Source organism: Equus przewalskii, chromosome 6 (genome assembly GCF_037783145.1).
Source record: "Equus przewalskii isolate Varuska chromosome 6, EquPr2, whole genome shotgun sequence".
In the NCBI taxonomy this organism is placed as follows: domain Eukaryota; kingdom Metazoa; phylum Chordata; class Mammalia; order Perissodactyla; family Equidae; genus Equus; species Equus przewalskii.
Window position 1 is genome coordinate 79,266,461 of NC_091836.1, and position 24,896 is coordinate 79,291,356.

Genomic DNA, 24,896 nt, shown 5'->3' on the forward strand with positions numbered 1-24,896 from the left:
AAGATAATATCAGATAAAAGTTTGAGATTAAACTCAATTAAATAGAGATTTTAAAGTCAGTATAATTAAAATTTTCCCATAAAATGTATCTTAAGTATAAATCAATGTTATCTGAATTGTAAATCACATACATCCTGGGCGGGTCAATACAAGTTAGTTCTAGAGAAGCAGGTGAAGGTTTGATCTCACTAACAGCAGTCAGCAGTTTCCACGGGGAAAATTTTATTTCATAACCTGAACTAATCATGAGGGGAATCTGGCATAAAACAACAAATGGATAGCTCAGAGCAAATGCAATCCTTCTCCTGAAATCAGCTCACAGTCTGTAGCATTTATGGTGGCTAGGCATCATCCACCATTCCATCATTCCCCACAAAGGACAGGCCAGCACATGTTAGTAATATAACGTTATTATATATTATATCGTACATACTACATATAACATTAATATATTATTAAAAGAGTAAAAAAATCTTTTCTGAAGTTTAACAAGTAAAAACGACTTTGAATATGGCTTACTTTTTTACTTACTTCTTTGTGGGTAAATTTTTAAATTTTCATAGTGAATTCTGTATACAAATCAAAATTATCAGGTACTAGAAAATTCATGAGGGAAAACATTATTTCATGAGCTTGCACTCTGTTTTCTAAAACTAGATATCTGCGTTTCAGATAAGCCTAAATTTTAGATGACAAGAAGTCAGAACATGCCTTAAAGAATTTAAAAAATAGCATGATTATACCTAAAAATGGGGTAATTAATAGTTATTATTTTCCCATGCATATAAAGCATTTAGCATGCTTCCTGGTATGTCAGAAGTACTCAATAAAAGTTAACTATGATTATTATTATTCTTTCATTTATTTTCTTTCTATAGCCAATAGCTGTAATAGGTACATTAAAATTAGCATTAATACATTAATGATTGTCATATTCAGATGACAGTTTATAGATGGGGTCTTACTGGTGTCATTTCTCCCAACTTGTCATTCAGTTTAATTGGGCTATAGTGACATTGGGAAAATAGAGAGACAACTGTAGTTAGGTCCAGATCACACACAACATAGGGGGTTATACGTAACCTTCAGTTTGGCGTGAACCAAATTAAAAGAATAAATCAACCAGTATTATTGAGGAAACTAAGTTGGTTAAAAGAAAGTAATTATACACCATCATTATGTAGAATCTTTCCAAGAATATTTTTAAAAATGGTGCCCAGTCCATTCTACGTACATATTTTAAATCCCCATTTATAACTCTCCTTTTAAAGTTAGGCTGGTGCCCCAAATCACACATGAAAAATTTCATAAGTGGAATTTAGCTGAGAATTTTATCTACTCAAGCTTCTGATCTTTTCTTAGTATACTAAATACCCTTTACAATAATTGTACTCACACTGTGTTCTCCCGATCTCTTAGTGTAGTAGACAGTATTCTTCCTTAAGGCATCAAATTCCAGAACAGAATAACGAATATTAAAAACTATGACGAGAGTCAAGTCAGACCATCTTCCTGTTCTCAAGGATCTGGTTTGCCTCCTACGTTGAACAGTAATTTATACTTCAAACTCTGCTCTGTTATATAACAACCTAGAAGAAAGGGCAGGTCCCTTTTTCCAGGTGGGTATTTCTCAGAAATATCTCACCCCCACCTATAAGACAAATGCCTATTTATCGCAGAGAATGATTGAGATTAACAGTTTTGATTGGAAATTGCTAATAAATCTTGAGGTTGAAGGTTCATTATTGGTAACAAATTATCCTTTGTGATAACAACTTTCTCTATAACATTAATAAAGGCGTCTTGATTTGTGTAGCCTTCATGTATATTAATGTTGAAGGATGCTCTACGACTGGCTGAAGGAGAAGCAATAACAGAAAGAGGGTTCTGAAATGAAGCAAAAGAGGAGAGAGTGAGGAACAAGCCCAGGAAAGTACAGAGAGTTGACCAGAAAGCCTGATGAAGAAGGCCACCATGTGAGAGAGGGATATGTGTGATATCACACATATCAAGGCCTAAACCCCAGAAAAACAGAAGGAGAAACAGAATTCCCACAAATCATGAGGTTATCATGTAAGGGAGATTATGAGAGATTAAAAAAAAAAAACAAGTTAGTCTCCTTAATTGTTGACACTTTCCCGCTCAGTACAACAGTTGACTTTGTTTCCTCCTATTTGACTTACTACTAGTGATTTTCATGCTGTCTACCCTACCAGATAACTAATTAGTACAGATAACTAATGGATAGCATAAATCATGTCTTATGCATCACTGCAAGTCATACAATGCCTCATACAGAGTTTTACACAAAGGACACACTCAGAGACTTTGTTGAAATAAAATTTTCTACCAAGGTGGTTAAAGTAACTTTACATTTATGAGTAACCATGTTCTTTCAAATCTTGTTTTTGCTATTAGTCTATTTAAACCTTTAAAAAAAATCATGAGTGTCGAAGTAAAAAATCCTTGCTACTTATTTAACATTATTCAAATTCCTTAACGTGGCACATAGGGCTCCTCATAGTCTAGCCATAGACTACCTTTTCTTCCTGCCTCTGTCTCCAGTCACAATTCCCAGTAAGTGATTCATGGTGCTTTCTCTGCCTGTAACATTTATGTCTTCACTGCCCACCAACTGCTCATCTCATCCTCACCTATAAGACAAATGCCTATTTATCTTCCAAGGCACAAATGTCACAATTTCTTTGTAGTGTTCCTTGTTGCACCAGAAATTAATGTACTTAGAGTACTTACATTCTATCTGTTTTAGAACACTTACGTTGTAATTTGTTTTATTAATCGATCTTTTCTGTAAATCTGCACACTCCCCAAGGGCGAAGACCTTGACTTGTTCATTTTGTCTTCCTAACACTTGGGACACGGTAGTAGTTCAACATCTATTGAACTGAATTGTACTAAATTTCTTTTGGAAGGGAGGAAAAACCAGTCCTAGTAGACTGCCTTATTTTCTGAGGAATGAACAAAAGGGCCCCAAACCTTTGATCATAATATGAAAGAAGTTGAAAAGTCCAGAAAAACATTCCACAAATACTTGTTAATTCTTCACTGAAAAACATAGTAATATCACTTCTAAAGCTGCTGAGTAAATTATTCCATTGTTGCCTTATATCACTAGTTTAAACAGTGACCACAAACCAGTATTAATAAAGAACAGTAATTCTAAACTAATTGTAATAATTGACAGTTTCTCAGAAGCAGAGGTTTTCCAGAAGGACTAGGAGAAAGGAGCAGCCACCTAAAACTGGAAAGAAAAAGTGCAATAAGAGGAGCAATAAGAGGTTGTGCTGAGAGGGAGGGGGAGGAAGGAATGCTGAGCTGTCCTAACGCACAAGAAGAAAATGAAGGGAGGAAATAAAAGCAAGACAGGATTTCTCTGGCCACTCTGAAATTCTGCTGTGTTGGAGGCATCTGCTATAATAAACACATGCATATCTCTTCCAAGGCCAAATTTGGATTCAGCCCAGTGCTGATGCCTGTCTTCACTCTCAAACATTTTTCTGCTGACTAACATTTTTAAGATTACTATTTGATTTTACAGCAGAAAAAAGACCCTTCATCATTTTTTTTTGTGCCAAAAATGTAATCCTTTGAGATCTGTTGTAGGAAATACAATGTATCCAGATTATAAAGTCTAAGAAAAACAAAATTCTTTTCTTATTTTGTAGATTTTTAAGAACTTCTCTTGTCATTTACCACTGGGTAAAAAAAAAAACCTGATGAAATATCTATTTTTTATATTACCATAAGATTTTTTTCTAGCAGCAATCTTAATCCCACGAACGTGGGTTCACTTGGATTCCACAGTTAGAATTATCTACGAGCTGTCATCTCTATAGTAAGACAAGCAGAGTCTGTATTAATGACTAAAAGGCAAAGCCAGTTAGTTACTCAAGTAACTTCAAAATCATCAGAGAAATGCAAAAGTACATCTGGTGTGATTTTTTGAGTACTTACTATGTTTCCTATTAGAAATATGTGGAAATTAGAAATTTAGGAATAATGATATGTGACAATTATATATTAACCATAACATCCAATTAATCAGCATTTCCTGACTTTGCCCCCTCCAAGCCAAAGCTTAATGAAGTATCCTTGCTGGATATATGGATGAAAATGGTTGGAGAAATGAGGGGGTATGAGAAATGCCAATCAGCACCTCTAAGCAAACAGACAAAAAGAGCTCCCAGAAGTATGCTGCATAAATTGGGACTCACTTGGGGAATTCTTTATAGTTAAAGAATATGAGCTTTGGAATCAGACGGAACTGAGTGAGTCCTGGCTCTACCACTTCCTAGCTAAGTGGTATCGATTCTCTCTAAGCCACATTTGCTTCACCTCAAAATAGGAATAATGTCCACTGAGTTGGATTAGGTACTGCAAGTCAAATGTAGCATCTTATGCTATGTAATAAGAATTCAATCAATATATATGTAAAATTCAAATCAATAATAATATCATTATTATTCCTATCACCTTCCTCTGGACTTCTGTTCCTCACCATGTTCTATTATAGACATAGGCTTACACAAGGAACATCAAGCTTTGACACGAAAGACGCAGGTAACAGATTTTGGTTTACTCATTTTGAGGAGCAGGGGTTGGGGGCAGAACTACCGCTAGAGTCTGGTAGCAGGAAGGTCATTCAGGAGATTCTGGGGTTCTTCACCCTTTAATGCTCACTCTCTGCTTCTCTGAGCTAGGTTTACACACATGACTTTTTTCAGGTAGTGATCAACAGATTTTCGCATCACTTCACCCTGAATATACTTGCCTTGGGCTTTTATATTTTGAAATGGAAATAATACCTAGGTCTCAAGTTTTATTTACATTCAGATAAGCGAGTGGATGTTCACTTAGAATGTATAAGCCAAAGTTAAAATTTAGCAATAGAAATATAAAATATATATTTCTTCAAACTGAGAAATCATGCTTTACATCTCACATTTTTTCCTAATGTATTTATTAAAAGAGAATTAGTTTATATAGTACATTTTGAATTAGATACAATTTGAAACAATACAGAAGGCGACCTAAGCACCCTGGGTGTAGAAAATTCTTAATTAATAATTAACAGTCCTAAATAAATCTTCTAACAACATGGGTGAACTTCAAATACATCATGCTCAGGGAAAGAAGCCAGACATAGAGAAACATATATTATATGATTCCATTTACATGAAATGTCCAGAAAAGGCAAATTTATTGAGACAGTGTATTAGTGGTTGCCTGGGAATGGGGAGTGACTGTAAATGGGCATAAGGTTTCTTTTTTGGGTGATGGAAATGTTGTAAAATCAAACAGTGGTGGTAGTTGTACAACTCTGAAAATATACTAAAAATTGCTGAAATGTACACTTAACATGAGTGAATTTTATGGTATATAAATTAAACCCCAATAAACCTGCTAATAAAAATAAATCTTCTGTGACTGAATACCAGAAAAGACGTTTTTACATGCTGATGAAATGAGAATTTTGAAGGGGAATTCTGTGACTGGGAACAAGGCAAGGAAAGGGTTACTGAGAATCTGATCAATAACTAACATGGTCTGTCAAACGTTTTCCAGACAATGTGCTGTTTTTCAGAAGTTGATGCCCCCATTTTTGCAAATGTTGCCATCTTACAGTGAAACTTACACGGTTGCAGCAAGACCCCTGCAAAGTGCTCCAGCTCCAAGTGTCCAAAAGTTACCATGGACCTGTTATGTAACGACATGTTCCTTGAACTCGTCATGTAATGGTGCCTCGAACTTCTTATGTAATGGCCTGCACACGTGCCCCGACTGAGTCCAGTTGTTACACAGTTGTAACACATCCTTTGCACTCTTGTGTATAAAGTCTCCACTGGCACTAGGCTCGGGGGACACTGCTTTGGGAGCTATCCTCAGTGTTCTCCATTGCTTGTACAAGCAATAAACCTTTTCTTCAGCCACTTTTCAGCCTTGGTTGTGCTTTCGGCTCTGCGCTCACCAAGAGACAAACCCACTGAATTCGGTTACAGTTTTTGGTGACCTAGATGGGACATCTCCTCTGATGCCTGATATCCTTGACACTGTCTCCAAAAGGGTAAGTAATGGGCAGCGGCAGCTTGCTCGGGCTAACTCCCCTACGCTGCTGTTGACTTGGTGAAGGGTAAAGGGAGAGGTTCCTCTGGGCGCCTGACTCACCGGCCCGGCACCACTGCCACCTTGGATGAACTCACTGGCCGCACCAGCCCAATCCTATCTGGGAGTTCCCCTGGAGCGGTGGGTAGTGCTGGACCCAGCAGTTGGCTTTAAGTATCTTTTTGAATTGGGTGAAGAATGGTTTGGGGTATGAACTGCACAGATTTCTGCTTCCTGGGTTTGGTTTCTGTTCTGGCCAAAGCAGCTAGAGGTCTGGGAGATTGAGAGATATCTTTGTCCTGGCTGAAGGGGAGGTTGGTTGGGGACGCCTGACTGAGAAAATCCTCCATAATCTAGGGAGAGATCTGTATAGGCAGCTCTGAGTTCTGGGAAGGGGAGCTCAGCTGTACCTCCTTGAGCGTGTGCGTGTGTTATTGCTAAAGAGCTCTGATAGTGGTAGGAAAGTATTTTAATTATATCTACATTAAAATTGTAAGATTTGTGTGTTTACTAACTACTCCCTAGGAACTAGAAATAAATGTGTAATACCAGCATGGGCACCACAGCATCCATAACAAAGGAGAGCGCCTGGGGTGCCTCCTTCATCACTGGCAATTGTTTGGCTGTACTCCCATGACTAAAAAAAGAATGATATTCTTTTGTAGTACAGTTTGGTCCCAATATAACTTGGGAAATCAGGAAAGGTGGCCAGAAAATGGGTTGCTGAAATATAATGGCATCTTACAATTGGACTTTTTATGCAAAAGGGAAAGGAAATAGGAAGAAATTCCCTATATACAAGGCTTTATGGCTTTAGATAAAAATGAGGGGCTACCGCAAAAACACAAATTGACCAAATTTAAGACTAAACCTTCTGCCCCCAAAGAGAATACTTTCCCAGTGCTAGAAAGTCCTCCAGGGGATGAGGACCTGTTTTATCCTGCTAGAAGATGGGATGGGGAAGTTTGCCATCTGCTCGCCCATCCCATCTCCAGTGGGAAGCACAGAGCAGCCGCTTCCTTAGCCTCCCAATCAGAAGTCTGCCCCTAAAGAGCTGCACTCATTCACTACTGCTCCTAAACCTATCCCTGCTCCCTTGCCTCATAGCCCTGCTAGAGTGGGACTTGTTACAATCCAGGGAAAAGCGGGGTTTTTCCCTTATGCAAAGTCTCCCAGGGGGATGGGAACCTTACAAATGTGCACGTGCCATTCACCACCTCAGACCTTTACAATCGGAAGGCACATTCTCAGGGTTGGCAGGTGGACCTGGAGAGCTCCTTACTTTAATGAGGGGATATGCTCTACTTACAACCCCACTTGGGCTGATACATAGACTCTCCTGTCAACCCTCCTCACTGGAGAAGAAAAAGCGGCAGTTTTAGCTGAGGCCCCAAAAGTGGCAGATAAACAATATGCCAATCAGCCCAATTACCAGATTTGGTGACTGGCTAAACAGTGAGTGCCCGCCACAGATCCAGACTGGGACCCCAATAGAACAGGGGACAAGACCGCCTTAGAGCACTATAGAAATATGCTCTTGAAGGGGATGCAGGCAGCGGGAAAACCTCCTGTTAACTGGAACAAATTAAGGGAAATTCAGCAAAGGCCAGTTAAGAATCTGTCAGCATTTATGCAAACACTGAGGGAATGTCTTCACAAATATACTCCCTGGAACCCTGAGGGTGAAGGTAGCCACCTGGTGCTAGGAACCTATTTCATATCTCAGAGTGTCCCTGATATCCGGAGGAAACCCCTGAAATTGGTCACTGGTCCTGAGACCAACCTCTCCCAATTGGTGGAGATTGCCTTTAAGGTCTTTAACAAGGGAGATGTGGCAGAAGAGAAAAAGAAGAGAAGATGAAAAGGCAAGCAGCCTTCTTAGCAGTGGCGTTGCAGTCTTTCCCAGGTAACCAAAGAGGAAGGAAGAAATCGCCACAGGTGAGCGCCCACGGCCCCCAGTATGGGACCAAAAAGGTGCCTGTAGGGCCTGGGCCTGGTCAGTGTGCTTACTGCAGGCAGGAAGGACACTGCAAGAGGGACTGCCCAAACCATCCCGAGAGAGGGAAGGGGCTGGACAAGTCCACTTCCTTCCAGCTATCCTTGACCGGAGAGGATGACAGAGGCCGAGCGGCTCCCGCTCAGCTCTCGAAACCTCCTCTGAGGAGGCCCAGGTTACTTTAGATATTGCAGGAGAGGAAACTGAATTCCTGATCCATATGGGAGCCTCATACTCTGTTTTGACCACAAAAATGGCACTCTGTCCAAGAGGTAATGTTAATATAAAGGTGGCATCAGGAAAAGGAGAAACAAAGTGTTTGCTAGAGCCTCTGACCTGTGAAATAGGCTCCCAAGTGTTAAAACACTTTTTTATAAGCTCGAGAGTGTCCAATTCTCTTGCTGGGGATGGATCTGTTAGCAAAGTTAGGGGCCACCAGAAGTCTCCAGCAGGACAAAACAGAAATTCAGGTTCCTCAGAACAGAAGAGTGGAATTTATGGCACTCCTTCATGAGTGGACCAAACCGGCTGAGGTCATTCCAGAAAATGTTTTAACTCAGGCTGATCCCAACCTCTGGGCACAAGGGCAGGTGGGACCGGCTGTTAACGCCCAGCTTGTTAGGGCAGACTTGAAGCAGAGTGACCATTGGCTTTGAGTAAAACAATACCCTCTAAACCCTGAGGCTTTAGCAGGGATTCTGCTTGTATTAAACAGGAATTCTTGTTCTATTTTTTAAAGTGAAAATATTTTTGTGTACTAAATTTCTCTTCAATTCTTGTTCTTTGAAGGCAAGGATTAATAAGGCCTTGCAGATCTCCCTGCAACATCCCCATCCTGCCTATTAAGAAACCTGGGATGGGGGGCCAGCCCGGTAGCATAGTGATTAAGTTCACGTGCTCTGCTTCAGTGGCCCAGGGTTCACAGGTTTGGATCCCAGGTGTGGACCTACACACTGCTTATCAAGCCATGCTGTGGCTGGCATTCCACATACAAAATAGACGAAGACTGGCACAGATGTTAGGTCAGGGACAATCTTCCTCAAGCCAAAAAAGAGGACGACTGGGAACAGATGCTAGCTAAGGGCCAATCTTCCTCACCAAAAAAAAAAAAAAAAAAAAAGGAAAGAAAGAAAAGAAAAGAAACCCAGGATGGGAGAATATTGGTTTCTACAAGACCTCAGAGCTGTAAATGAGGCTGTTGGAGACATTCACCCACTGGTCCCGAACACATATACCCTCCTAGCAAACTTGCCTGGAGACAGTAAATATAACACCTTCTGGACCTAAAGAGGATGATTTCTTCTACATCCCTTTGGACCCCGAGTCTCAGGAATTAGTCGCTTTTGAATGGGAGGATCCTGAGACTCATCAAAAACAGCAATGTTGTTGGCTTGTGTTGCCGCAAGGATTTAAAAATTCCCCAACCATTTCTGGAGAAGTCCTGAGTAGAGACTTAAGAGACTTAAAATTAAGCTGTGGGACTTTATTGCAATATGTAGGTGACATCCTTATTGCCAGCCCCACAAAGGAGGACTTTCAACAGGAACACAATTGTGGTTCTGAACTTTTTAGCTGAAAGGGGTTATAATGTCTCTATAGAAAAGGCACAAATATCTAAGGCAACTGTTAAGTATTTGGGGTTCATAATTTTACAAGGTCAATGCAGCCTTCCCCAAGAAAGAAAATTAGCCATTTACCAACTGGCCCCTCCAATCACTAGGAAACAGTTATGAGGGTTTCTGGGAACGGCAGGTTTCTGCTGCATTTGGATTCCCAATTTTGGATTAATAGCAAAACTTCTATTTGATAAGTTGCAGCGGCAAGAAACTGATCCCTTTGAGTGGGACAAGCAACGTGAACAGGCTTTCCAAAGACTAAAGGAGCTCTTGATGATGCTCGTGCTTTGGGTTTACCTGATTTAATTAAACCTTTTGATGTATATGTGCATGAAAAACAAGGAGTGGCCTTAGGAGTATTAACTCAGATGCTTGGGCCTCTTAAGAGAGTGGTGGCCTATTTTTCAAAATAATTGGATACTGTGTCCCGGGGCTGGCCACTGTGTCTGTGGGCTGCCGTGGCAGCCACCTGCCTGTTAATTAGAGGCAGAAAAACTCACGATGGGATAACCCCTAACTGTGCAGCCCCCACATGAGGTTTCAAGTGTTTTGAAAATGAGAGGACACCACTGGCTCACGAGTGGCAGAATGTTGCAGTATGAGGTGACTCTGCTGGATAATCCTCAGCTACTCTTAAAGTCTTGCCAGGTCCTAAATCCAGCCACTTTGTTTCCTGTATAACAGGAGCGTCTGGTACATTGTTCTGAGCTAGTGGATTGGATATATTCAAGCAGGAGAGACCTCCAGAGTGACCCTTTGCAGAATGCAGAGGAAGCGTGGTTTGTGGATGGAAGCAGTTTGGCTGTTAATGGTCAGCGTCTAGCAGGCTATGTCGTGTTTTCCTCCACCACCATAGAAGCAGAGGTGCTCTCCCCAGGAACATCAGCACAAAAGGCAGAACTCACTGCCCTGACAAAGGCATTAGAATCGGGGGAAAGAAAACATTTTAATTATCTATACTCATTCCAAACATGCCTTCTCTGTTATTCATGCCCACGGGGCTATCCGGAAAGAAAGAGGTCTTTTGTCAGATGACAGTAAAGAAATTAAATATGGAAGGGAAATTCTCAGGCTGCATTCAGCAGTCAACGAACCAAAGGAGGCCAGGGTAGGACACTGCAAAGGGCTTCAGAAGGGAGAATCAAGAGTGATGAGGGGAAACCATTTGGCTGATGCAGCCGCCAAACAAGCAGCTTTAACAGAGGAGGTTTTCCAACTGGCCTCATTCCCTCTTCACCTCTCTACAAATTCACCCCCAAATACACTCCAGAAGAAATAGAGATAGCTAAGAGGGCTGACCTCCAATGTCTCCTATATCAGGGGGTGGATGATGGACAGCAAAGGAAAGGTCTGGTTGCCTAAAAATACAGCCTGGGCAATAATTAAGTTTGCTCACAATTCCACTTGCTATGGAAAGGAAACCTTGTACAACTGGCTTCTGGGCATAATGAGAACTCCATGTTTAAAGGAGATAATAGATAACAGAGCAACGTGTACACTGCCAACAAAATAATGTACACACCAGGCCACCAATACCACCTGTGGCAAGAGCCATACAGTCCAGGGGAAGCTTGCTGCGGAAAGTCTGGCAGGTAGGCTTTATGGTTATGCCAATTGCACCAGAAGGATTCTCGTATCTCTTGGCTTTTGTAGACACCTTTACTGTATGGGTTGGAGTCTTTCCTTGTAGAACAGAAAAAGCAGGGGAAGTGATACAAGGACTGATAAAAGAAATCATCCTAAGGTTTGGACTGCCTAGGACAGTCCAAAGTGACAATGGCCTGGCCTTCATATCAAAAGTAGTTGCCAGAGTCTCTCAAACACTGGGAATACAATGGAAACAGCATGCAGCTTGGAGACCTCAATCTTCAGGGAAAACTGAAAGAACCAACCATACCCTGAAGGTCACTTTGGCCAAACTCTGCCAAGAGGCACAGGACAACTGGCTGAAGCTTTTGCCCATTGCCTTGACCTGATTCAGTGCTCCTCCGAAAGGAAAACTCAAGTTAAGTCCTTTTGAAATGTTATATGGAAGGGCCTTTCTGGGTGATACAGGTTTAATAATGCATCCTGACAAAGAGATCAAATCAGCTGTAAAGCACATAATCAACCTACGGCAAGTGATGTCTAACCATCATAAACATGTCAATATGAATCTTCCTTCTCCTACAGGAATAAAGCTTCTTCCCTATGAGCCAGGGGAATGGGTATACTTGAAAACCTGGAAGTCTAGGTGCCCCAAGGACCAGCTTAACCCCATTTGGACAGGGCCCTATTTGATCTTACTAACCACTCATTCTTCTTTTAAATTGCAAGGTGTGACCCCTTGGATCCACCACACTTGGCTTGAACAAGCTCAAGAACTGGAAACTGTCACCATTCCCACTGATTCCTATTCCTGCAAACTAATATCACACTTGAAGTTCCTGTTCCGGAAGGGTGCCAAGGATCCAGAAATAACTAATGCCTAAATCTACTGGTTATATTATAGCTTGTATCCTTATCTATCTTTATTCACAAGGGACATTAATACAGGCCCCCTTAACTCCCTGGGAAACTAATGCAAGAGTAAACCTTTCTAGAATCACAGCAAAGGGTAATGGATTGTCCCAATGCTGGACATGCCATAAGTGCCCTCAAACCAAAAGTGGATGGGCTGTTGCTTATCCTATAGAATCAGAACCCAACATTAGCCTTTTTGAAGGGCCCCAAAGGCTTTTAGTGGACCCCCTTCTCTTGCAGTAGAGTTGGGCTCTTCAGGTATAAAACTAAATTGTTTAAATCTTATCCCAGTAACAAATCACTCTAGTCATGAGGGGGTAAGGTATCTGAACTGCACTTCAATCAGTGAAACCTGTCATTGATGTTTACCAGCAAAGGGCAACATAAACCAATCCTCTATATAACCTATCCCCGCCCCTTTTCTTTTTTGAGGAAGATTAGCCCTGAGCTAACTGCTGCCAATCCTCCTCTTTTTGCTGAGGAAGCCTGGCCCTGAGCTAACATCTGTGCCCATCTTCTTTTTTTTTTTTTATTTTTTTTTAAAGATTTTATTTTTTCCTTTTTCTCCCCAAAGCCCCCCGGTACATAGTTGTGTATTCTTCGTTGTAGGTTCTTCTAGTTGTGGCATGTGGGACGCTGCCTCAGCGTGGTCTGATGAGCAGTGCCATGTCCGCGCCCAGGATTTGAACTGATGAAACACTGGGCCGCCTGCAGCGGAGCGCGCGAACTTAACCACTCGGCCACGGGGCCAGCCCCTGTGCCCATCTTCTTCTACTTTATATGTGGGACGCCTACCACAGCATGGCGTGCCAAGCGGGGCCATGTCCTCACCAAGGATCCGAAGTGGCCAACTCCAGGCCGCTGAAGCGGAACGTGCGCACCACTGGGCCAGCCTCTAACCCACCACTTCTAATATTATCCAATACTGCAGCCCAAATGAAACTCATTGGTGCCCCAAAACTGAAAGGTATATAAAAAGCCCGAGGGAAAACTTTCTAAACCACTGCAAACTTTGGACAGGAATACAAAGGCAAAAGCCCCTTAGATACTGAGAGCTTACTTACCTGTCTTCTTGGGTAGCTGGAAGGGTACCCATAGGCCCCATAAAATATAACAACTCGTGGGGGACCATTATCTCCCAGTTGCACAGACAATGCCTCCGGTTGGGGCATTACACTACTCAGCTGGTTTAACAGTACCACACCCCGATGGGCCTGTGCACTTCCAGGATATGTCTTCCTCCGTGGCTCCCCACACCATAGGCTCCCTGACTATCATTCCCCTTCTGCTGTCTTCCTTTCCCCACTCCTTGCAATAGCCCATCCGTGCTTAGATAATGTACATTATGTGGGACAATGTACAATGGGAATGATGGGTCTCACAGGTATAACAATAAGCAAGCACACCCAACATTATCCCAGAGAGAAAAGGGCTATTGGATTGATCTTGGCAGGAACTGGATTACCAGTAGGACTGGCCGGACCCTGGGGAAGATTCACATACCATGAAGTGACCCTAAGGAACCTAACTAAATCTCCTGAAACATTGGCCAGTAATACAGGAAATGCACTCCACAACATACGAGTATACCTAGATTCACTAGCCAATGTGGTGCTGGCCAATAGAATGGCCTTAGATTATCTACTGGCTGAGCAAGAAGGTATATGTGCAGTGACTAATACTTCATGCTGTACATGGGTGAATACATCAGGAGAAGGTAAAGTGAATATTAAGAAAATATGTTACCAAGCTACATGGCCACACACCTTTAACCAGAAAAGTAGTATAGCCACTGAGGTATGGGACACTGTAAAAAAGGCCATCTCCTCTGCAACCTGGTTCTTGCCTTTGATAGGCCTCCTTGTACTGCTGTTACCACTACTTTTTGGCTCATGCATCTTTACGATGTTAGTTAGATTTGTTAGTTCGCGGTTGGAATAATTCAAATTACAAGTGATGGTTCTGCGATGGTACCAACCATTGCAGAACTCCTTAGACAGCCCTGAAACTTAGCCTGGCAGCATGAGTGTTTACTCCTGTAACTCCCTTAACAATGAGCCTGATCGGCAGGAAGTAGTTACGGAAGGCTGAATGCCATAACTTATCCCTCAAGAATGAGGAATAAAATATCTCAGGGTGGAATTTGTGACTGGGAACCAGGCAAGGAAAGGGTTACTAAGAATCTGATAAATAACTAACATCGTCTGTCAAATGATTTCCAGACAACGTGCTGTTTTTCAGAAGTTGATGTCCCCGTTTTTGCAGATGTTCCCATCTTACGGTGAAACACAAGGTAGCAGCAAGACCCCTGCAAATTGCTCCAGCTCCAAGTGTTCAAAAGTTACCATGGACCTGTTATGTAACAACATATTCCCTGAGTTTGTTATGTAATGGCACACTGCACTGAACCTGTTATGTAATGGTACCTTGATCTCCTTATGCAATGGCATGTTACATTGAACTTGTTATGTAACGGTACCTTGAACTTGTTATGTAATCACCTGCACATGTGCCCTGATTGAGCCCAGTTGTTACACAGTTGTAACACATCCTTTGCACTCTTGTGTATAAAGTCTCCACTGGCACTAGGCTCTTGGGGACACTACTTTGGGAGCTATCCCCATCACTTAAGTAACAATAAACTTTTTCTTCACCCACTTTAGCCTTGGTCGTGCTTTTTGGCTCTGTACTCACCAAGAGACAAACTCACTGAGTTCGGAAACAAATCTATTTCTACTGAGAATGAGCGCCTCAATAATGCTCCTATGCTGAAGTAAGACCTATCATGATCTATAAAACATCCTCGGAGTGCCATGTGCATGTTGGAGATCTTTGGAATTTGGGAAGGTGTCTCTTCAGGGTGCTTGAATTTAAGGTAAATAGGGCCTTGTAGGACATTTGGTCTTGCTCAAAATGTCCAAAAGACATTTGGTCCACACCAAAAGGTCCTTGAAATCTGGTCATCTTGAGTCCTGTCCCAAACATCCATAGAGACATTTGGTCCATGCCAAAAGATCTCTGAAATTTGGTCCTGTTCAAAACTATCTGGCATGGACTAAATATAGGGGAGAAAACCCTAAATTTGTGGTGGCTGTGGTATAATAAATTCCCAAGGACCTAAGGTAGATAATGTTACAAGTAGAATATTTTGGGTAGTTTTACACAATAAGTAAAGCTCTAAAAGGTAAACATCACGTTTTATCTGGGCCAATGAAATAGTCTGCTCTTATGAGAATGGTAAGTATATATATACTACCCTTTCATTAAAAAGAAAATATATATGCAGTCATTAAAAATAATTAGGGATATGCGCTGTATAGCTAATTAGGTGTATGGAAGGGTCTCTAAGATATACTATTAAGTAAAAAAAGCAAGGTGAGAAAACAGTGTGAATGGTTTCAGTACTTTAGTTTTTTTTTAAAGATAATTTTATCTGTTTATGCTGGCAATGATCCATTACTTTTTATCCCCCAGAAGAAGTCAACTGTCAGAGGATATGGAGTAGAGGTGGGAAAGAGAGCGTTTATTTTGCATTTTATATCTTTCTGTACTATCTGAATTTTCTAACCATATATACATTTACTTTTATTTAAGAAAATGTCCATCTAGTTGACAGAACTGTGCACCAGTTGAGCTTTTTGTTTATTCTTTATTGTATTAGAAAGATTAACGTAAGCTCCAAGTGGCCGGGTCAACGTTGTATTCACATCATTGCCCATGACGTGGCCTGGCACAGTAACTTTGTATATTGAGATTCTCAGTAAACTTTTGTTATGTTGGAAAAAAAAAGACTAATAAATGTCATTACAAATATTTTCAAAGTAAGTTTAAACAAGACAAACACCTGTGTCCATTCTCTGAAGAAATGCTGAGCAAGGCCCAGGAGTTTGTACTGGCTGAATAGTATGAGGAAGGTTCATTTGCAATCTGTGGCCAGGATAATGCAAAACATCTACAGAATTTTCCTGAATTAACAAACCAGAAATAACCTCCCATTAGAAAGAAATTTAGCAAGTATCTTAGAATCAGCATGCTCTCTGCTCATGCTCCCTAACCCCTCTGCGTTGGTTACTGATGTAGTGCCTCTTTCTTCCAAATCTGCCTTTCTTTGCCCTGCTTTGTGGTGCTGGAGCTGGACTTGGAAACATTTCTCCCTTGCCAGCTGGCACAATGTTAAGCTTTGTCAGTAAGGGGTGCTGAAGGGACCTTGCAGTTGAAAGTGGTTTCTTTCCCTGGTTCTGGTGTGCTTTTTCCTTCTTGCTCCTGTGGCATGCAACTGCCGGTGGTGTGTGGGACACCCAGAGGTGCTCACTGTTTACCAAGTTTCAGTGGTCCTCTAGACAGTGCTTCCGATCGAGTTTCACAGGCACTCTAGTGAGTGCATTCCCAGCAAGTCTCGTCAGCAGGCAGTTTCCTGCTTGCCAGCCCTGGTCTGTGGCACCTCAGTAAATTTCCGTACCATCCAGTGGCCACATTAACTCCTCTGCAACAAGGTCTGAATCTCAGTCTTGTTGGGGAGGAGCCCTCTTCCAACTTTTCTCCTTTCTTGGGTACGCTGCCTGAGCCTGAGAGGTAGTAGTTGCTCCCTATACCTGCTATTCCTGCACTCTTTAGAATTTTTTTCACTTCTTAGTAGCTAATCCCCTGCTACTATTAACTCCTTCTGGGACCAGGCCCGTGGCCATGTTCGTGTGCTCTGCTTCCGCAGCCCAGGGTTTCACTGGTTCGGATCCTGGGTGCGGACATGGCACCACTCATCAAGCCACGCTGAGGCAGTGTCCCATATGCCACAACTAGAAGGACCCACAGCTAAAATATGCAACTATGTACTGGGGGGATTTGGGGAGAAAAAGCAGAAAAGAAAAAAAAGATTGGTAACAGTTATTAGCTCAGGTGCCAATCTTTTAAAAAAAAAAAAAAAACAACTCTGAGTAAAATTTCCCTGCTCATATTACTGGTATGGTTTCTGGCTCCAAACCGGACTTTGACTAATTCACACTCAAACCAAATCAAACCAAAACAAACCAAACCAAATCAAACCAAGCCAACAACAAAGAATTAAATCCATAAGCCCACCCCTAAAACATAAGTTTGAATTACTAATTTTGATAATACAGAGAAACAGCATGGCATTTAGCCCAACAAGTTAACCAATTGCATTAAAAACTCCCATAAAACTAAAAAACACAGCGTGATGGTCTTGTATTGTGTAAACTGAGCTAAGCTGGAATTACATTTCCCAGACTTCTCTTCCCTCTATGGCTCCAGGCGAGGGTTGGCCACAAGAGAAATTTGCCCAAGATTTGGAAGGCAAAAATGAAGCAGCAGTCATTACACGCTGAAGGTTGGTCTAGGATGCCAGGTGCCACTGTAGCTCATACACTTTCTCACTGATCTGTGGGCTCATCTTGTTGATGTGGGGAAGGAACTAAGTTCACAATTCCTCCCGTTCCTGCCAGATCTCTTCCTTCAGCTTCTCCTAGTCCAGGGCCAGGTGAAAGCGTAGCTCCGTGGCCAACAGTGCCGCTTCCTTTGTAGGTCATCAGCATTGTCGAGGTTGGAAGAAGTAAGAGATATACAGTTTGTTCTAGTTCTTTCCTGCGCCATGTCCAGATTTTCTTCCTGACTGCTGTCCTCATGACCTACAGAGACTCCAGACCCACAGGTAGACCCTAATGCAAAGCCTTCCATAAACTTCTTCCCCAGCTTCCATACAGTGTAGGGGCTGGTCCTTACAATAAATCCCTCACTTCGTATATCACTCATGGTGCTTCTGCTATCAGGATCAAACTCTCAGGAATATACATTGTAAAAGGGTTAATATGATCCAGTTAAAAAAAAATCATGGGGCCAGCCTGGTGGCATAGCGGTTAAGTTAGCACGCTCTACTTTGATGGCCTGGGGTTCACAGGTTTGGATCCCGGGTGCAGGTCTAGCACTGCTCGTCAAGCCACGTTGAGGCAGCATTCCACACAAAATACAGGAAGACTGACACAGATGTTGGCTCAGTGACAATCTTCCTCAAGCAAAAAGAGGAGGATTGGCAATAGATGTTAGCTCAAGGCCACTCTTTCTCTCACACACACTCACACAAAATCATAACTGATTTGGGTCACTTGAGCAACTGAGTTTCTACTACCAACTCTTATTTTCCCTGTTTCTTCTTATATATTTCTACATAATATTTAAGTTTAAAAAATACCTCAGATGTTGAAAGTGGGAAAGATTTTAAATGCCATTTTAACAAGTGCCCATGTGAGAGACCATATGAAGGTTGCTAGATATAGGACTGAGTTTTCTGGCTACTCTGATGTGGAGATAAACTTCCTAGGTGGCTTAGGATCCAGGAGAGCCTGGCCTATTTTGTAACAGTGTTCTCCACGCTAGCAGAGGAATAAGATGAGGGACTAGGGAGTTCAGAGAAGATTAATACGTATGCATTGAAGAAAAAGTGCAGTGGGCCTGGAGCTGGGCTTAAGCTGGGGAGAGAAGACCAAAAGATGATGCTCAAGCTCTGGTCAGTTGTCATTAGGTTCTAAACCCAAAATTCATTTGTTTGATATTTTTGAGATTTGTCCTTGTTTCCTGAGCATGCTTAGTATGACTTGCCGGTTCTCAGAAGTGTGAACCTCATAAATTCCACTTTCTGTTTTAGAAGGGGATGGGAAGGTAAGTAGGAAGAAAGATGGAAATGCAGTGACTTAACAGCAGAGACAGAGATCCTGATTATGGAGAACTTTTGGGTTAAGAGCTTTAACTCAGAGCCTATGAACAGACTATTTGAAGTAAAGTTTTTAAAAAACTGGGCTTATCAATAAATATTTATTGGGCGCCTAGTAGATGCAGGAAGGTAGCTAGGCCTCATCAATTAAAAACAGTGGATGAAACAAAAAGGATGGGCAGGACAAAAAGAAGAGAACACTGCCAGCTTCTAAGGGCATGGATCATTTCATAGCTCGGACTCTACCTGACACCCTTCATCCGGCGCCTCGTTCTCTATTGAAACAGATCTGGAAATACTTAATAAGCTGCCCTGACTTAGAGCCCTTGAAACATGGAGTTGCTTAAGCCAGAAGCCGTTCCATACCACCTTTCTTGAAGTCCTGGGCCTCCTAAAGCTACCTGTGTGTGGCTGAATAGTGAGCCAGCCTGGCTCCACAAGTTTGTTCTTTCTTACTGCACATTTCAGAAGGATACATTAAATGAGCTGTTCCGAGTGTGGCTATTTAATTCCTTACAAGTCCTTCATAGGAAAGAGAGAATAAGAAGAATCTGCTGGATTTGTTTGCCATAAGAACTAATCTCTTTATGAAAAGGTATGGATAGGAGAATGGTAATAAATGACAGAATTAAGAAAGTTACTGAACATTTCAGAAAATTTTCAGAAGGTTCATAGAAGTTGCCAATGAGGTTAGACTCTAATTTCTGCCCCCATTTATTTATTTAGTTTGTTCATTCAACAAATATTTACTGACTGACATTGGGATACAGCAGCGAATAAGACACAATATCCCAACCTCATGGAGTTTACTTTCTGTGGTGGGAAAAAATAGTCAAATGTAAACAAATCAATACATAACATAATTTCAGGTGTTATAAAGTGCTGTAAAGAAAAACAAAGCTGGGACGGAATGGGTGGGATTCTATCTTATGAGATGATTTAACATTATGTATTAAATTTTTTACACATAGTATGCAATGTTATAATATATATAACCACAGATATGTCTTAGATATACTAAAGAGACAAGATTCATGTAGTTCCATGACAAATCAAACTGAATACATTTATGTAAATCATATGAGCTCATGTGTAGACCAGTGAAACTTACCCTATAGAAAGCACTCGTCAAAGGGAGTAACGCTGCAGCAATGTTATATTCTTCTAAACTTGAACAATCCTTAGACAAAACAAAGAGAAATAAGCATTATTAGGACATTTACCAGAAATCACAAATTTATGGAAACAAAAATCTAGGATACATTTTTTATTGTCCTATGGTGTTTTTACTTTTATTTGAAATTGTCACGAAGGCTTCGTTAGGTAAGTTTGAAAAACAACCCCCAAACTATCCCTGAAGCACGTTCTTTCACAAACAAGATAAAATACATTTGAGAAAGATATTTTCATACACTATGGGTGAGCAGCTACCTTTACTTTCCAGTGTTAGAAAGACTGTGTTAAAAGCTGTCTAATTTATACAAAAAAAGTTTTAGAGGGGGTTTTAGTATATGTAACTACTGTATTTCACAGAGTCTAAGATACATATTTTTTTCACATTTTAACTTCTCTGAGACTGGGACACACCTAATAATAGATGGGAAATATTTTTTTCTCTCTTAGTGTTACATACAAAGGGTATTTTGTTACTGATCAGGCAAAAAATATCACTGATGCCAAAATTTATTGGCTGAAATGTTGCTGGGGAATGGGATAGTCAGAAAATCTCAGTGGGAGTGTGCAGTGGTGCAGCTACTAGGTAAACAGTATGGCAGTTCCTCAAAAATTGGCAGATAGAATTACCATATGATCTAGCAATTCTACTTCTGGGTATACATCCAAAACGGTGACTTAAATAGATATTTATAGATTCATGTTCAAAGAGGTATTATTCATAATAGCCAAAAGGTAAAAGCAACCCAACGGATGAAAACAAAATGTCAGACACACACACACACACACACTGGAATACTACTCAGCTTCAAAAGGGAAGGACATTCTGACACATGCTACAACATGGATGAGCCTTGAGGACATTATGCTAAGTGAGTATTTGTATACAGTTATATTAACCAGTTTTTCCTCTGTCTGGCAGTGGGGCACAATGTGAGCCATAGAGAGGCCAGGATCTGGAACAATGCCCAAGGGCAGCAAAAGCTGAAACTGACCTTCTGCTTAGAGGGTCAGGTATAATAATTACAGCCCCAACCTTAGACAATGTAACTATCTCCATCAAAATGCAAATTCACCAGCCATCAATTATTCATATTTTTGTATGAGTTGATTTTAAACTCATAGAACTGGGGCCTTTGATAATCAATTAAGGCAATTCCCACTTTTCAGATGAGAAAGAAAGGCTAGAAGTCAGGCATAGAGCCAGTACAGGAATTTGGATTTATCCACCTATCAGCGTGGTGCTTTTTCCTCTAGACACTGCCTTTTGTAGTTGATTGCTTTCCTCCTATTCTTGTGGTGGAGAATAGGAGTTTTTTGAGCCTCCAGCACTAATTTTGGAGTGTGAGAGAGCGAGGTCAGACGGAACAGGCCTCAACAGCAGAGCAGGAGGTGGCTTACTGCTGCATAAGGTCACTGGTCTCAGGGACAAGACTCGTAGAAAATAGGAGGAATGGTCAGAAGGCAGAGTGAAAAAACACTATAGACAATCTTGGCCTATTTCAAAACACTACTGAGGCTTGGCAGGGCTGGGGGTGGGAGTCGGGAGGGTGTAGCACTGACTTGAGGAAAGAAAGGAGGAAACTTTCTTTCACAAATCATGGCCCAAAGGTGGCCATCTCCTCTAATGCTAGCTTTGCCTAACGTGAGTACATTTGATATTACTCTGTGTTGAAAGAGTCCTCGACTGAATTCTAGGCATTGTCAGCTCTGAAAAACACAGTTGCAGAATACACTGAATGTTCAACTCCAAAGAATACTGAAACAATTCTGGATAAGACAAATCTCTGCAATAAAGAACCATTCTCATATAGCTGACACTCTCTGACCCAATTTAAAACAATAACTAAAAGATAGGCTCAAACTTCCTATATTATTCTAAAAATAATGCTTCTAATTAATTAGTTCATCACACTGAGTAAACATTTACTGGATACATGAATAAGTGAATGAATAAAGGAACAAATGCATGTAGAGAGAGGAATGAGAAAAAGGAGCTAAGGATAGAAACTTGGGAAAGTCATATATTTATGTAGAGGGAGTAAGGGAAAATCAAGACGGGAAAGGAAAATTAGGCGAGAGCAGTATTAAAGATGTCAAGAGAAGAAATGACTGAGAGTCCTGAATTCTTCAGAGGAAATTCAGTAGAATGAAGCTTGAGAGAAAGCCAAGAAACTTGTGAGCATAGAGGTCACTGGTGAACCTGACATGATTAGCGTTAGGTGAGTAGAGTAAAACAAAAGGCCCTGAATGTAAATGTTCATAGTTGTAAAGGAAAGGGAGGTAATAAGACAGCTGTTTGAGGAGTTGTGACATCCAAATGGGCGGTTTCATGAATCTTGGCAAAGCTGAACCAGATGAATATTTTGATTCTATAAGAATTAGAAGGGACTCACTAAGGAGGAAAATCCAGGGGAGGAGAGAGATGAAAAAGAATGGTCACTGGTAGAGCAAGGTCTCTCAGACATGGCTGGTAGTCAAGATGGTCCCTTGATTTGAGGGAAATATCTCATTTCCATAAAGGACAAACAAATAGAATTCATTAAACATCAAGATCCCTGAATATAACAGCAAACACAACATATTAGGAGAGAGAAGCTTGATTCTGCAAGGAAGACTCCTAGGTTATGCAAGGAAACACACCCAAGAGGTTTCTGCAGGGGTGTGTAGAGGGGTGTTCTCAAACGGTTTCTGCAAACACTAGTTTCATAGAGCATTCATAGTGTTACTTGGGGGGAAACTGGGGGAATGCTGGGTAAACAAAACTGAATGAGGTGTTTTTGTTTGCTTGTTTTTTAAAAACTATAGGACTTCTCAGGGTTTTGGTCTGTGACTGGATGAAGGGAATTTGGTAGGCAGCATTTCCAAACTTAATTTGACTAAGAACACTTTTAAAGAAAGAAGTTGAAAATATATTTTGGAAAAATGATGATAGAAGATCATCAAAAATATTCTCAGAGAATTCCAACCAAAAGATCATTTTAAAACTGAGTTATGGACTTTTATTTCTTGACTTATGGTTGATTTCATCTTCTGACAGGCACTTTTGCTGAAAACAATTAAAAATGCTACAGAAAATATTTTAAAATCTTTAATGCAAAGCAATGAACTGGCAAGGAAGTAAGAATACTCAGACCAAAATGTAAGTTAAGTGGGGATTTGGAGAGATAAACAGAGCTTTGAAGCTTGATTTTACACAGGAACAACTGGTGAGCAAAGTAAATTTGAGAACTAGTTTTGAACAACTCAAAGGACTCACGAGATAAGAAACAAAGCCCAGTGCTTGCCAAAGGTAGCAAGTCACTTAGGAGAACTACCATAAAGCTGAGATCCCTAGGGCCCTTGGGACACCAGATGGAAAGTTTGAGATACAAAAAGATAATTCAGCAAGGAAGCTGATAAATATGTGAGTAAATCTAAACATACAGTGACTACACAAAACAATGACAATAATCTCTTTCAATATTAAAGAAAATTGAGATACAAGTAATATGTGCAACCACGGTAGCACAGAATTTGTGAGGTGGTGGACTGGAGTTAGATTTTGATAAATTAAGTAAGCATTTAAAAACTTCTATACTATTGGGCTGGACCACTGCCATACTAGTCAAGTTTGGTGAGCTCGGCTTTGGCGGCCCAGGTTTGCGGGTCTGCTGTGGCCGCGACTCACATACAAAATAGAGGAAAGATTGGCGTGGATGTTAGCTCCAGGTGAATCTTCCTCACGCCAAAAGAAGAGGATTGGTAACAGATGTTAGCTCAGGGTCCGTCTCTCTCACAAAAAAATAAATAAATTTAAAAAATTCTATACTATTGCCAAAGGAACAGAAATAGAATGGGTTATGACTTCCAAACTAGTGGAGGAAAAAATGGAATAAGAGAAAAACAGACAAATGCAAAAATCTGAAACTCAAAGGAAAGCAAGAAAAAGAAACCCCAAAAGGGAAACAATCAGAAAAGAACAAACTAAGATGGTAGGAATAAATAAAAATATAATAGCAGAAATGGATCAAATTTTCTGGCTAAAAGACAAAGATTGTCACTGAATAAAATACTAGAATCCAAGTATTTGTTGTTTAAAAAGACATATCTATAACCTAAGAGCACACAAAAGTTGAAAGGATGGAAAAAGATATATCAAGCAAACACCAAACAAAGTTGAGACAGCTATTTTAACAATCATAAAAAATAATCTTAAGGCAAAAAGCATTACCGGAAAAAAAAGAAGCATTATATAAAATAGTTAAATTTACCAGAAACATATAACAATTTTAAGTGTGTGTAAACCTAATAACTTAGCCTTAGCCTCAAAACATATTAAGCAAAAATTGACAGACTTATAAAGAAAAATAGATAAATTCACAATCACACCAAAAGATTTTAATATACCTCTCTCAGTAATTGACAGATCAAAAGTAGGTAGAAAAATCAGTAACCCTAGAGAAGAGTTTTTAAAAAGTTAGAGCTATGGGATATACATAAGACACTATGTACAAAAATCTACTTGATTTATACTCTGACGCTGTACCCACAACTGTTCACATGGATTTAGAAAATCTGACTTCACACTAGGCCATAAAGTAAGTCTCACTAAAACTCAAGATTAATAAGATACAGGCACAGCTGTCAGGCTACAATATGATTAAGCTAAAAATCAGTAATACAAGTAAAATATTTAAAATTGTACCTGGCACATAGCAAGTACTTAATAAATGTTGTTATTACTATCACTGAGGCTAGGAAATGCTTAGCATAGCACAGTATA

The 24,896-nt window shown here is 40.6% G+C and overlaps 1 protein-coding gene across 8 annotated transcripts in view; it reads right to left on the bottom strand.

The window, feature by feature from the left end:
* SBF2 (SET binding factor 2) overlaps positions 1-24,896 on the bottom strand; it is a 473,818-nt gene that overhangs the window by 94,368 nt on the left and 354,554 nt on the right. For all 8 annotated transcript variants that reach the window (XM_070626327.1, XM_070626330.1, XM_070626325.1 and 5 more), the window contains one exon: positions 20,070-20,138. In XM_070626327.1, the coding sequence (XP_070482428.1) occupies positions 20,070-20,138 (69 nt within the window). The remainder of the gene's footprint in view (positions 1-20,069; positions 20,139-24,896) is intronic.